Source organism: Heteronotia binoei, chromosome 2 (genome assembly GCF_032191835.1).
Source record: "Heteronotia binoei isolate CCM8104 ecotype False Entrance Well chromosome 2, APGP_CSIRO_Hbin_v1, whole genome shotgun sequence".
In the NCBI taxonomy this organism is placed as follows: Eukaryota; Metazoa; Chordata; class Lepidosauria; order Squamata; family Gekkonidae; genus Heteronotia; species Heteronotia binoei.
The window spans coordinates 27,742,531-27,757,112 of NC_083224.1; the positions used below are offsets into that span (position 1 = coordinate 27,742,531).

The following is a 14,582-nucleotide window of genomic DNA, read 5'->3' on the forward strand; positions in this document are numbered from 1 at the left end:
ATATTTCTAGGATGGAAAACCACCGCCTTCCCAATATTGCTCTGTATGGCAAACTTTCCACCGGCCATCGAAATAGAGGGGCACCAAAGAAGAGGTACAAGAACTCCTTGAAGAAATCCCTTGGCACCTGTCGCATCAACCATCACCAGTGGTCTGACCTAGCCTCAGATTGCAAAGCATGGAGGCACACCATCCACCAGGCTGTCTCTTCCTTTGAGAACGCACACATAGCTGGTCTTGAGGACAAAAGGAGATTGAGGAAGAATCGCACTGCTACAGGACCAACCCCAAATCAGACTTTTCCCTGCAGCCACTGTGGCCGGATCTGCCTGTCCCGCATTGGTCTTGTCAGCCACCAGCGAGCCTGCTGCAGACGTGGACTACTGCACCCTTCTTAAATCTTCGTTCGCGAAGTCAAGCCGAGAGAGAGGCCATTCAGATGACCAGGAGTGTTGCCCCAGAAGTGCCTTGCTGATTTGCCACCAATTTGCTACCATTTCATATGTGGTAGCTTTTTGAGGCAGCAGAATGACGGGTAAGGACAGGGTGAAGGTGGGAGTGGGATGAACAAATGAACATAAGAAGCTGCCTTCTACTGAATCAGACCCTCGGTCCATCAAAGTCAGTATTGTCTTCTCAGACTGGCTCTCCAGGGTCTCAAGCTGAGGTTTTTCACACCTATTTGCCTGGACCCTTTTTTGGAGATGCCAGGGATTGAACCTGGGACCTTCTGCATACCAAGCAGATGCTCTACCACTGAGCCACTGTCCCTCCCCTAAAGAAGGTGCCCCTATCCTTCATTATTTCCAATGGTGGGAAGGCATTTAAAAGGTGTGTGGGCCCTTTAAATGTGATGGCCAGAACGCTCTTTGGAGTTCATCTATGCTTGTCACAACCTTGCTCCCGGCTCCACTTCCAATGTCTCCTGGCTCCACCCCCAAAGAAGAAGAAAATGATATTGGATTTATATCCTGCCCTATACTCTGAATCTCAGAGTCTCAGAGTGATCACAATCTCCTCTACCTTCCCACCCTACAACAGACACCCTGTGAGGTAGGTGGGGCTGAGAGAGTTCTCACAGCAGCTGCCCTTTCAAGGACAACCTCTGCCAGAGCTATGGCTGACCCAAGGCCATTCCAGCAGGTATAAATGGAGGAGTGGGGAATCAAACCTGGTTCTCCCAGATAAGAGTTGGCGCACTTAACCACTAATCCAAACTGGCTCCCAGATGGGTTCCAGATGTGCACATTTGAATGCACTTTTTGGTCTGGTCATTAAGTGTCCCTGAGGTGGCTTATCCTGGCTGTCTGGACCCAGCCATAGAGGCCAAAACAGCCATTTTCTCTGGGGTAACTTATCTGCTGTCTGTAGAGAGAGCCAGTTTGGTGTAGTCGTTAAGTGCGGACTCTAATCTGGGAGAACCGGGTTTGATTCTCCAGTCCTCCATATGCACCTGCTGATGTGACCTGGGTCAGCCAAAAGTTCTCTCAAAGCTGTTCTGCTCAAGAGAAGTTCTCTGAGAGCTCTCTCAGCTCCACCTACCTCACAGGGCATCTGTTGTGGGGAGAGGAAGGGAAAGGAGATTGTAAGCTGCTCTGAGACGTAGAGGTTTGACCCGATCTGGGAATGCCTCCTGTTCAATTCAAAGGCGCATGCTCACACAAGCACATCTCCCCTCTGAGCCCAGCCCGTCCCCAGACACCTCCTATTTGCATTCAAAAGCTACCTGGATTCTCCTGGTAGCATCCCACTGAATCGATTGTAGGTCGCATCATCCCCTGCTGTCTGAAGGCCCCTGCACGACTCATGAGTGGAAGAGCTGTGTGTCACCAGGCTGTTTGCAGCATCTCCGTTTTTTTATTTTTCCAGGAAGCTCTCTCTGAGGTGTGTTTGTACGCTTCCCTGGGTGAGCGGACACACGGGGGACTTGTTGTAGAGAAACCTCCCTTTCTGCGCGGGTTGGTACTTAAGCCGGGCTAGCAGTCTGAAGACGCAAGCACGGACTGCTGCTGGGATCCTGCCACTTCAACATAACTGAAGCGGGTTTTTCCAGGATGAGATAATATCGGGTCAGCTTCCCAGTGTGATAGCACCCTCTGAGTGAAGGAAAGGAAAGGTCCCCTGCGCAAGCACCAGTCATTTCTGACTCTGGGGTGACGTTGCTTTCACAACGTTATCACAGCAGACTTTTTACAGGGTTGTTTGCCATTGCCTTCCCCAGTCTTTTACACTTTCCCGCCAGCAAGCTGGGTACTCATTTTACCAACCTCGGAAGGATGGAAGGCTGAGTCAACCTTGGGCCGGCTACCTGAATCCAGCTTCTGCTGGAATCGAACTCAGGTCATGAGCAGAGAGTTCAGATCACAGTACTGCAGTACTGCTGCTTTACCACTCTGCGCCATGGGGCCGCCAATCTGAGTGAAGGGTGAGATATAAATTCAGTTTTCTTCTTAAGGAAAAATTGCTGCCATCTCAAAGGATTTAAACTGCTCCCACCTTGAAGGTCTCCCCCCCTCCAAAAAAAATTGGACTGTGCAAAACATTGTACACCTTATCTCACTGATGAGAGTACCTAGTTGGCAGCAAATCTAGAGAATGGATTAGTGCTTGTCAGCACATCATTAAGACTGGGTATTTGACATTATTCTTGTTTTATAGTGGGTTGTGTGCCCTGTTCTTTGATGAGAGTTCGCATTTATGAAGAGAGATACTGACATGCGGGTTATGTGACTTTTTATTGCTTGCTCTGTTTATGAAAATCTATATGAAACATTTATACAAAGAAGTTATTTGCTTAGTACTTAGAAAGTGTTCACGGTTGTGTACTTTTGTATTTTTTGTAACCTTCATGTGGGTCCAGGAGATCTCCTGGAATGATAGCTAATCTTCAGGCTACAGAGATCAGTTCATCTTGGGAAAATGGCTGCTTTGGAGGTTATTATCAGGGTTTTTTTTTGCAGCAGGAACTCCTTTGCATATTAGGCCACACACCCCTGATGTAGCCAATCCTCCAAGAGCTTACAGGGCTCTTAATACAGGGCCTACTGTAAACTCTAGGAGAATAGGCTACATTAGGTGGGAGTGGCCTAATATGCAAAGGAGTTCCTGCTACAAAAAGCCCTGGTTATTATACTCTGCTGAAATTCCTCCCCAATCCCTGCCCTCCCCAAGGTCTACCCCAGATTGCTGAGAATTCCTCAACCCACATTCCACACCCCTAAGAACTGTATTTACCATGTTATCCAGATCCAATGAGGAAGCAGCCAGTCTTTAACGTTGAGCAGGAGTGGTGTTTTAGCAGGAGCTCCTTTGTTTGGAGTTCCAGCAGGAGTTCATATTAAGCCACACCTCTCTGAAGTAGCCAATCCTCCAAGAGTTTACAGGGGTCTTTTTTGAAAGCTCTTGGAGGACTGGCTACATCGAAGGTGTGTGGCCTAATGTGCAAATGAGCTCCTGCTAGAATTCCACCCCTGACACCAAGTCCTCTGCTACCAGAAGGTAGGGTTTGCCAGATGTTGGTTGGGATATACTTGGAGATATAAGGGGGAGATGGAGACTGAGAAGGGCAGGATTAAGAGAGGGGAGGCGCCTCGGTGGAGTATAATGACATAGAGTCCATGTTCCAAAGCAGCCATCTTCTCCAGTGGAACTGAGTTCTGAGTATCAGTTGTAATTCTGGGACAACTCCTGCTACTGCTTGGGAACTTAAGGCCTCCAAGCTTCACCCCTTCCCACAACAGAATGAGCTTAGAATCATAGACATGGAAGGTACCTATGGGGTCATCTGGCCCAACCCCCAGCACAATACAGGAAATTCACAAATACAATCCCCTCGTGCCAGTGTCCCCTGTCTCATGCCCAGAAGATGGCAAAAAATCCCCTCCAGCATCCCTGGCAAAACCAGTATGGGGAAAAATGGCTTCCTGACCCCAAAATGGTGATCAGCATTTCCCTGGGAGGGTAAGGAAGGGCCACAAGAACTAAGCACTGATGCAACCCCTCCTGCCGTCCCTCTCATGGAGAAGAGGGAGGTGGCAAAGAAATGGAGGGCTGAATCCAGACTGGCAGTTTAAGCCGGCACAGGGACAGAACCCGGGTGGATCAAAGAACTGCATTCAAACACGTATATCTGCCTGCTGTCTCGCTCCCGCACTCATCCCATCCGGCTCAAAAAGCTACCACTTCGGAAGTGGTAGCAAATTGAAGGAGCACTTCTGGGACACCTTCCCAGCCATCTGAATGGTCAGGGAGCACCAGAGACGCGGCAGTTCAAGTGCTTGAGCGCTGTGGATGCTCCTCCAACGCACACTGCACTCGCCTCTGTATTGGCAGCAGGGTGTGGGCCGTCTGGCTGTTCCAGGGCTCTTCTGTTTGTGGCGGCTCACTTCTGGGTTGGCACGCTGCCGCCCCAAGAAGAAGAAGAAGAAGAAGAAGATATTAGATTTATATCCCGCCCTCCACTCCGAATCTCAGGCTTTTCCCGCACTAACCTTGCTCCACAGCAGGCTTCCGTTTCTGTCCAGAGCAAGCTAGTGATTCCACACCAGCTGCTCCATTCCACCATTTGCTGTGGGGCAACCCGCGATTTGGTGCGCAGCAATGGAAACCTGTTGTTTCAGAGTCTCAGAGCGGCTCACAATCTCCTTTATCTTCCTCCCCCACAAAAGACACCCTGTGAGGTAGGTGGGGCTGAGAGGACTCTCACAGCAGCTGCCCTTTCAAGGACAACTCCTGCAATAGCTACGGCTGACCCAAGGCCATTCCAGCAGCTGCAAGCGGAGGTGTGGGGAATCAAATCCGGTTCCCCCAGATAAGAGTCCGCACACTTAACCACTACACCAAACTGGTAATCTGGACCCTGCCAAGAGGTGACATTTTGGTAGGGAGTTTGGTGGATCAGCCATGAATGCTCATTCAAGTTGAGCTTCAATGAGCTAATTTTGGCCCAGTCCAAACTGAGCCTCACTCGCCTGAAGTGAGCACATTCCAAACTGAGCCAAGGGAGTGTCTCGCCTGTCACTATTGCCATATTAGTCCATTTCACACAACGCTTCTATTTCTGTTTTTTTGAGGAACGCATTATTAAATAAGCCTGGGCACATCGCAGAAACAAAAAGTGTACTTGTGTGTGACAGAAAGTGAGTCTGAATTAGATCAGCGCAACAGAAGGCATTACAGATGGTCACAGGAGACAAGCTTAAAAGTGATGCGACTCCTTGTTGAGACTGGGCTCCCATTTAATGGAGTGTCTCTTATCCCACTTATTCACTCTGCGGAAACTATTCATAACTAAACCTCCTACCAGCTCAATGACTGAGCTCAAGTCATCAGTTGTTGGGGACAAATGCAATGATACATGATGATGAATTTGGATTATTTGAAGCTGGATTAGCATTATTATGGGAAATTCCTTTTTTTTTCAGACTTTTTTTTAGTCATTGAGTCCACTCCTTCTCTTTCCAAAAAGGAAGAATCTCTCTTTGATTTCTCTTTGTAGTTTTCCATTACACCTCTGTGACCCAGGTCTTTTTTTTTGTAGCAGGCATATTAGGCCACACACCCCTGATGTAGCCAATCCTCCTGGATTTTACAATAGACCCTGTAGTAAGAGCCCTGTAAGCTCTTGGAGGACTGGCTACATCAGGGGTGTGTGGCCTAATATGCAAAGGAGTTCCTACTACAAAAAAAGTCCCGCTATGACCTATTTGTAGCTTCAGCCCCTGCAGAGTGGGTTTTTTGATGTTATGTACCTTGGGGGTGCTCTAGCCTCTAACAGAGAGGGTAGAAAGGTTTGGGAAAACATTGCTGGCCTCTGAGCATCTGTAGAAGAAAATCCTGAAATTTAGTAGAACATCTCTTTCTGCCTGCCTACCACCCCATATTTTTCTTTTGGTCAAAATGGAAGTGAAACAGACTCCACATCTGGCATGGCATCATAGATAGAGTATCAGATGAGGATCCTGGGAGACTCAGGTTCGAATCCTTACTTGTACCATCGGCGCTTGCTGGGTGACCTTGGGCCCATCACAAGCTCTCAACCTGGCCTACCTCTCAGGGTTGCCATTATGGGAAAATGGGTTTAATGGAGCACACACTACAAAAAGGTTCACAAATTTACGTGGATAAATTGCAAGGATTGTGCTCTAGACTACTGGGTATATATTATTCTAAGCAGGGCTTTTTTTGTAGGAAAAAACCAGAAGGAACTCATTTGCATATTAGGTCATACCCCCTGACATTACCCCTGACATCAGGGCTTTTTTAAGGAAAAGCTGAGCAGGAACTTATTTGCATATTAGGCCACACCCCCTGACACCAATCCAGCCGGAAATGCGTTCCTGCTAATAAAAAAGCCCTGATTATAAGTAGGATCCTATTATGTGATTTCTGTACCACTTTATGTGCCATGTGAATAACCCTTCTGGTGGTTCCAGACTGCTAAAATCTTAATGCATCTGTGGCTTTTTTCCCCCTCTCTTGTTGTCACCACATGGCCTTTGTAAGGAATTGCCCCCTAGGAGAGTCAGGACTCTCATTTTCCCTTCCAAGTTCAGAGGCCTTGCCTTTTTGTCTTCTTCTGCCCAATGCCTGGTCACCACAGGGACCATTTACTGCTTTCTGTGCTGCTGGAGCAGGGCTTCTTTTTTTTTTTTTTAGCAGGAACTCCTTTGCACACGCCCCTTTATGTAGCCAATCCTCCAAGAGCTTACAGGGCTCTTAGTACAGGGCCAACTGTAAGCTCCAGGAGGAGGATTGGCTATGTGGCCTAATATGCAAAGGAGTTCCTGCTACAAAAAAAGCCCTGCCCTGAAGGAATAGCTACTTGCCAACTGACTGCCTTCTCCCGGATAGCTTTGAGGGAGCATTCACTCTGACTGTTCTTGAAGTGATACCCGACCAGCAGTTCCTGGCCCAAGTATCTATACTTCCAGGTTTGGAGAACAAGTTTGGTGTAGTGGTTAAGTACAGAGACTCTAATCTGGGAGAACCGAGTTTGATTCCCCAATCCTCCACCTGCACCTGCTGGTATGAAGTGCTCCAGTGAAGGTCTGATCTGTGTTTGCTTCTACTTCAGGACATATGAATCATCCATCCACAATTTTGGATTTCTGTGGCAATCAGCTCAAACATCTGAGCTTCAGCCGACCCCAGTGGTTCTCAAACTGTATGCCAGGACCCAAAACTGGGTTGCGACTCTCTCTCAGGTAGGTTACAAGGCCAGGAGGAAGGAAGAATAGAGCAAACATGACTAGGTCTCAAGTAGCCATCATCAATCTCACTTTCGGCCATCTTGGATCAGTGTTTTCATGGGCCACTCAGCTTTGGCCTGTGGAGATTCTGGAGTAGAACTACTTTGGATCACTGGAACATCCATCTTGTAACTTGGAACCAATGTATTAAGGTTTAGCTAGCCTTTGAATCCTTAAGATTTCTGGGTTTTATCCTCATCTTAATAAAAATATATATTTTAATCTTTCTTGTGATTATTTGCATTCATAGTTCTTAAGCAAAATCCAGAAGACTCTACTGGCAGACCACCTACTAAAGTAACTGTATTTTGTGAGTAGAGTTGCCATGCCAGGTCTGTGTCGGAAAATACCTGGAGACTTTGGGGGTGGATCTGGGAGAGGGTGGGGTTTGAGGAGGGGAGGGGGCTCAGCATGGTACAATGCCATAGAGTCCACCCTTCAAAGCAGCCATTTTCTCCAGGGGCACTGATCTCTGCCAGCTGGAGATCAGTTGTAAAAGTGGGGGATCTCCAGGTCCCACCTGGTGGCTGGCTACCATATTTGTGAGAACCTCTGTGAGCCTACCTCACAGGGTGGGCTTTATGGTTTAGACCCAGAAGGGTTAGTAATAAGGAGCTGGTGGCCATCTATTAAGCTAATGTGTGAACAGTCATACACCAGAGTTTTGCAATGTTGTGTCTGCAGCTCTGTACCAACAGGCATTGAGCCCAGGCTGGGCAAGGTGACCTTTTGACAGGGTGAGCAGTGCTTGGGATATCTTGGAACTCTGAAATCAAATTTCTGTTTTCGACTGTGCTAGTGCACTGAACTGTTTTACTGGCTAGAGTGAGTCAGGCTGCAATAGCGGAAGGAGATCTTGACATTGACCTTTTGACAAGGTCTTGGGAAACGACATTAGTTTAGAAGCGTATTCTTCTTTTTAAAAAAATCTGAGATCTGCTTAGAGCAGTAGCTCAGACATCATTAAGCATTTCCAGACCAGTCTGCAAGCTATCCGACAGTTCAAGCACTTTTCAACTGTCGGTGAACTCTGTTTGCTTCAAATTACTTTCAACGTGGATCCTTGTTGCAGGGCTGGCCCTGCCACTGGCAAATTAGGCAATTGCCTATGGGGCCAGCCTTCTGGGGGTGATGAATTGGGCCCATACAATTCATCTGTTTTTGAAAATTGCTTATCAGTGTGGAGGAGGGAGGGCGCCAGACTTTAGCCTTGACTAGGGTGCCAGATAGTCTGGTTAGTTGGAACACTTACAGAAAAGTTAGATTAATTGCTTTTTAACAGAGGTTGAGAGTAGAGGTTGACCTTTTTATCTCATAAGAAGAAGAAGACTGCAGGTTTATACCCCACCCTTCTCTCTGAATCAGAGACTCCTATATCTTCTCCCCCCGCCACAACAGACACCCTGTGAGGTGGGTGGGGCTGAGAGGCCTCTCCCAGCAGCTGCCCTTTCAAGGACAACCTCTGTGATAGCTATGACTAACCCAAGGCCATTCCAGCAGCTGCAAGTGGAGGAGTGGGGAATCAAACCCGGTTCTCCCAGATAAGAGTCCACACACTTTACCACTACACCAAACTGGCTCTCTAAGGTCCTTCTAATTATCTTATTTGCACTTCTGTTGATATCTCATATTTAATCATGAACCAATCAGTTATCTAGAGAACAGTCACATGATCATGACAGAATGGATTTAGAGAAAGATAGCGTAGCCAGCCTCCAGGTGGTTGCTGGAGATCGCCTGGGATTGAAACTGATCTCCAGGTGACAGAGGTCAGTTCACCTGGTGAAAATTGCCACTTTGGACTATCCCACTGAAGTCCAACCCCTCTCTGAACCCTGCTGTCTTCAGACTCCACCACCGAAATCTCCAGGTATTTCCCAACGGGGGGGCCAGCAACTCTAGATAAGACTAATGCTTTTTTGTGAATATGTACTCCTTTGGCAAGCAAATCAGATTTCTCTGGATGAAAGTATCAGAAGAAGAATAGGTCAGATTACTTGATGGGTAATTTGTGGTTTTTGATAATCTCTAAAAGCAGTGAGAAAAAAGCTGAACTGATTTGCCTTTAAAACTATCACTTGCTGTACAATGATTAAGCGATACTAGTCGCTTTGATGATTTAAGCATTTACCTTCTCAGTAATTGTAAGGTTCACTTTTTCATGTTTGTACTGTCTTCTATCTTGCTCAATTAAAAAGAAATGTTTTATATCAATCAAAGTTTCTTCAGCTGCACTGTCTGATTTGCTGGTTACATTTCAAAGAATTGAATTCACTCCCTTGCTCTTTGTATTATCAGAATTAAAAGGTGTTAATCTCCCTTGAAATTTGCTCCTTGGGAGGACAGCTATGGCAAACCTAGGCAGTATAATAAAAAGCAGAGACATCACCCTGCCAACAAAAGTCCGTATAGTCAAAGCAATGGTATTCCCAGTAGTAATGTATGGCTGTGACAGCTGGACCATAAGGAAGGCTGAGCGCAGAAGAATAGATGCTTTCAAAATGTGGTGCTGGAGAAGACTCTTGAGAGTCCTTTGGACTGCAAGAAGATTAAATCAGTCAGTCCTAAGGGAACTCAACCCTGACTGTTCCCTGGAAGGTCTGATGCTGAAGCTGAAGCTCAAATACTTTAGCCACCAAATGAGAAGGGAGCACTCACTGGAGAAGACCCTGATGCTGGGAAAGACAGAAGGCAAAAGAAGAAGGAGATAGCTGGACAGCGTTACTGATATAACTAACATGAATTTGAGCTGACTTCGGAGGATGGTGGAAGACAGGATGGCCTGGCATGACTTGGTCCATGGGGTTGCAAAGAGTTGGACTTGACTATGCGATTGAACAACAGCAACCTTCCTTGAACATCTAGGAAAACTTTGGTGCTAAACATTTTTGCAGAGGCAAAGCCTTTAAAAGAGTTATTCAGGTCCTCTAGTGGGAGGGAATTTCTTGTTACATGCTGACTTACATCAAAGACCGGTCATCACTGATCTGCAGCTGTCTTGAGCTCTTCTCAGAAACTCATTCATGAGCCCACAACAGGACAACCACTAAGAAACTGCCCACAGTACTAAAGCACTTGGACTACTTTGGAATTTTGAATCCATACTCTTAACTTTGGAAGGGTTTGAGATTTGAAACCTGCGGTACACTTAAAAACATTTTTTTAAAAAATCTGCTTGAAATCGAGAAAAAAAGGTAAAGGTGAAGACAGGATATAGGGTTGCCAGCCTCCAAGTAGGGCCAGGAGATCTCCCGCTTTTACAACTGACCTCCAGCTGGCAGAGATCAGCTCCCCTGGAGAAAATGGCTGCTCTGGAGGGTGGACTCTATGGCATCGTACCCTGCTGAGGCCCCTCCCCTCCCCAAACCCCACCCTTTCCTGGATCCACCTCCAAAATCTCGAAGTATTTTCCAACACAGATCTGGCAAGCCTATACAGGAAAGTTAGGAGATCTCTACTTTCTTGGCATTGTAGGATAATTTTGCAGGACGCAGTCTCCCTTTCCTCTTTTATCATTTCTTTTTTAGAGGGGGTGGGATTTTCCTCAAAGTAGATTCAGAGGAGCAGAAGATGGACTGTAGATACTTGAACTATTATATATGCATTCAAGTAGTTTTAGAATAAAAGTAGATAGGTTTTAGCAGAATAAGAAGAAAATTAAAACTGTCTGATAGTCTCAACATTGCCCTGACCTGGAGAGCCCAGACAAGCCTTGGTAGCTAAGCAGGGTCGACTCTGGCAAGTACTTGGGAGACTTCCTTGAAATACCAGAAGCGGGAGGCAGGGGCAGGCTTTATTCAACCACCTCCCTGAATATCATCCAGGCCCCCAATAGGGGTCATTCATCAGAAGTTGCCATGACTTCCAGGTGCACACGCACACACACACACACACACACATTCATGCACATATCAATACAAGGTATTATCAACATGGACCAGTTACAGTCATTTTAAAAGATTTCGCTTTGGTATGGTATTGGTCTCCTTTTCTTTCTCATAGGAGAGGTACATGAACCATCATACAAAACTTATCAGACAAGACCTGCAAATACCCAGGAGGGTAGTTGCTCATAACCTCTAATCAGACAGCTAAAGTGCAGTTTCACATTGGCTTGAGTCACATTTGCAGGATTTTCAATCTCCATGCTAAAGCATGGGAGGATTTCCCCCTTCCCCATAAAACAGGTATCCAAAATCAAGTACGTTCTGCTATTTTTTATTTGGGGTATAAGGTCCTGCTTACAAAAAGCTGTGCAAATGGAAAGCTTCAAGGAGCTGTGCAGCCCTTGAACTAACCTACAAAGACAAAGTCATGGAAATTCGCATGCCCTGTGAATGAAAGAAGCTGTGCAATCCCTGAGCTGGCTAAATCACGCTCAAGGAATCTTTCTGCTCCAAGTGAGCCAACACTGTCACTTCTATGAACCTTGTGTAAGCCACAACTCCAGCTCATGTGACCAGGACTTTTTTTGTAGCAAGAACTTCTTTGCATATTAGGCCACACACTCCTGATGTAGCCAATCCTCCAGGAGCTTACAGGGCTCTTAGTACAGGGCCTACTACACGAGGACTGGCTACATCAGGGGTGTGTGGCCTAATATGCAAAGGAGTTCCTGCTGCAAAAAAAAAGCCCTGCATGTGACTGATATGCTAGTTTAGTCTTCCAAATTCCTTTCTAGTCTTTCAAATCCCTGAACAGATACAGAAAAATAGTAACACTGGATTTAACTCGACCATTCAGAAACCACAGATCATGCCTCACAGCTGCAGGCACCACACCATTTTTAAGCACTCGATTCCCTTTTCAGTGATCACTTAGAGACCCCTGGATTTTAAAATGGTGTTTGCTTGCAACCTGGACAATTGACTGCATGGGAAACGATGGCTTCAAGACCTGATTTGCCATTGCTAAGATTCTGTGATGTACAAGAGGAACTTGAGTAAGACGCAGATGCAAGGTATGCAGCAAGAAGTTGTATACTCTGAACTGTACTTACTTGGAGAGTTTCATTTCAATTTGCTGGCGGATTTCCTGTCTCTCTTCATCAGTTCTCCTTGGGAAAATGTTCCTATCTTCCAGCTCCTGTTTGCTTGGCCTGTTCCGCAATTTCACTGCCAGCAACTCTTTCTTGCATTTTCTTGGCAAAGTACCTGGAAGCACACATTTGGAAAATTATGAACGTGTCAGAGAGGCTGTTCCTAAAATAAGCCAAGGGATACTGTTTTATTGGGCCAGGTTTTCTTGGGAAATGGAATGCAGACCGTGAATTCCACAGGGATGCTCTTCAGAAAGAACATGGGACCAGTGTTGCCTCTAAACTTAGTGGGAGCTAGCTCACAGATTTTAGACTCCAGCTCACACATTTATGTCTTAGCTCAGGAAGACTGGCCCCAGAGCAAACTAATTTATGCAGCAGCCAAATCGCTCACTCACAACCAATGTTTGGGGGAGGGACGGTGGCTCAGTGGTAGAGCATCTGCTTGGGAAGCAGAAGGTCCCAGGTTCAATCCCTGGCATCTCCGAAAAAGGGTCCAGGCAAATAGGTGAAAAACCTCAGCTTGAGACCCTGAAGAGCCGCTGCCAGTCTGAGAAGACAATACTGACTTTGATGGACCAAGGGTCTGATTCAGTGTAAGGCAGCTTCATATGTTCAATGTTCCCTCTAAGCTAAATTAGTATGAGCTAACTCACAGATTTTTAGCCTCCAGCTCACACCTTTTTCTCTTAGCTCAGGAAAAATGGCCGAGGAGCACAATAATTTATGCTAGGGTTGCCAAGTCCCCAGCGTTGCCCAGCAGGAGACTTTCGCCCAGTGGGGGACTTTTGTACCATTGAGTCCTCCCTCCCAAATGGCTAGAGCATCAGGAAAACCATGGAGTTTCCCTGGAAACGCCTAGAGTAGCCACTGCACGATGTCGCCAGCATGATGACATCCGGGTGACGTCATCACGTCAACGACGTCGGGGGACGTTCTCCCCACTGGCCCAATGTGGGCTAGCAGGTTGGGGAACCCCCCAGGTCGGGGAACCCCCACCCGGACTGGGGGCTTGGCAGCCCTAATTTATGCAGTAGCCACAACTTTAATGCCTGTAACTCACAACTTTAATACCAGTAGTTCACAAAGTAAAATTTTTGCTCACAAGACTCCACAGCTTAGAGGGAGCATTGCATGAGACCTTTTGTTTAAAAGACTGGAACACTGGGTGGATGAAGGACCCACATGTGGTTACCCCAGACCCTGTGGCTACAGCTTCCAAATGTTACTCAGCCTGAGAATAGTCATAATATTATAGTGCTTTCACTGTTTCAGGTACTTCACAGATATTATCAGCAGCTTTGTAAGGTAAGAGATTATCATTGTCATCGTCCATACTGTGGGAGGGAGCTGAGAATACATGTGGAATTGAGCCAACTGATAGCCAATTTGGTGTAGTGGTTAAGTGCGTGGACTCTTATCTGGGAGAACCAGGTTTGATTCCCCATTCCTCCACTTGCACCTGCTGGAATGGCCTTGGGTTCGCCATAGCTATTGCAGGAGTTGTCCTTGAAAGGGCAGCTGCTGTGAGAGCACTCTCAGCCCCACCCACCTCACAGGGTGTCTGTTGTGGGGGGAGAAGATATAGGAGATTGTAAGCTGCTCTGAGCCTCTGATCAGAGAAAAGGGTGGGGTATAAATCTGCAGTCTTCTTCTTCTTCAAAAGAAAGGCCAGCTTCACTTCTTCAGGTGAATTGTCCCAAAGAGATGAAGTTGGTACTGTACAGGTGGGCCCATGGGCTGCCAGAGGAATGGAATGGTTTGATAGAGATATCCAATAGAAGGACTTGGCTGAGGGACTTGGGAATGTTCAGTCTAGAGAAGAGGAGGTTGAGGAGGGACATGATTGCTCTCTTGAAGTATTTGAAGGGCTGGAAGGGCAGAAAGCTGTTCTTGGGAGCAGAGGAAAGGACTCACAACTGAACTGAACGTGGCAGTGTAAAGTATAGAATTTTTGTGAGCTGAAGCCTACAGCATGGGTTCTATTTAAGTTGAGGCCAGAAGAAGATTTCATAATGGAAACATGCATTAAAACCTAGGGTGCATGTTGCCACAGATTCCTGCCATTGAAGTTGCATACTGGTGGTAGTGAAGAATAGTGGTTAATCTGGTTCCATCACCTGGGGCTCTTCTTTCTTGCATGGGGTAGGTTTTGGCTGGTAGGGGCAGCGGTGGCATATGCTAATGAGTTATGCTAATGAGTTCCACCACCTGTTAAATGATGCTTTGACTTTCCCAAGTCATTGCTTGGGAAAAACCATGCTGCAGGGCCGGGCCACACTCACAGTCTGTCA

The 14,582-nt window shown here is 46.7% G+C and overlaps 1 protein-coding gene across 3 annotated transcripts in view; it reads right to left on the reverse strand.

Moving 5' to 3' along the window:
• Nucleotides 1-14,582, reverse strand: part of PHACTR3 (phosphatase and actin regulator 3) — a 337,426-nt gene that overhangs the window by 112,579 nt on the left and 210,265 nt on the right. For all 3 annotated transcript variants that reach the window (XM_060230708.1, XM_060230710.1, XM_060230709.1), the window contains one exon: nucleotides 12,250-12,403. In XM_060230708.1, the coding sequence (XP_060086691.1) occupies nucleotides 12,250-12,403 (154 nt within the window). The remainder of the gene's footprint in view (nucleotides 1-12,249; nucleotides 12,404-14,582) is intronic.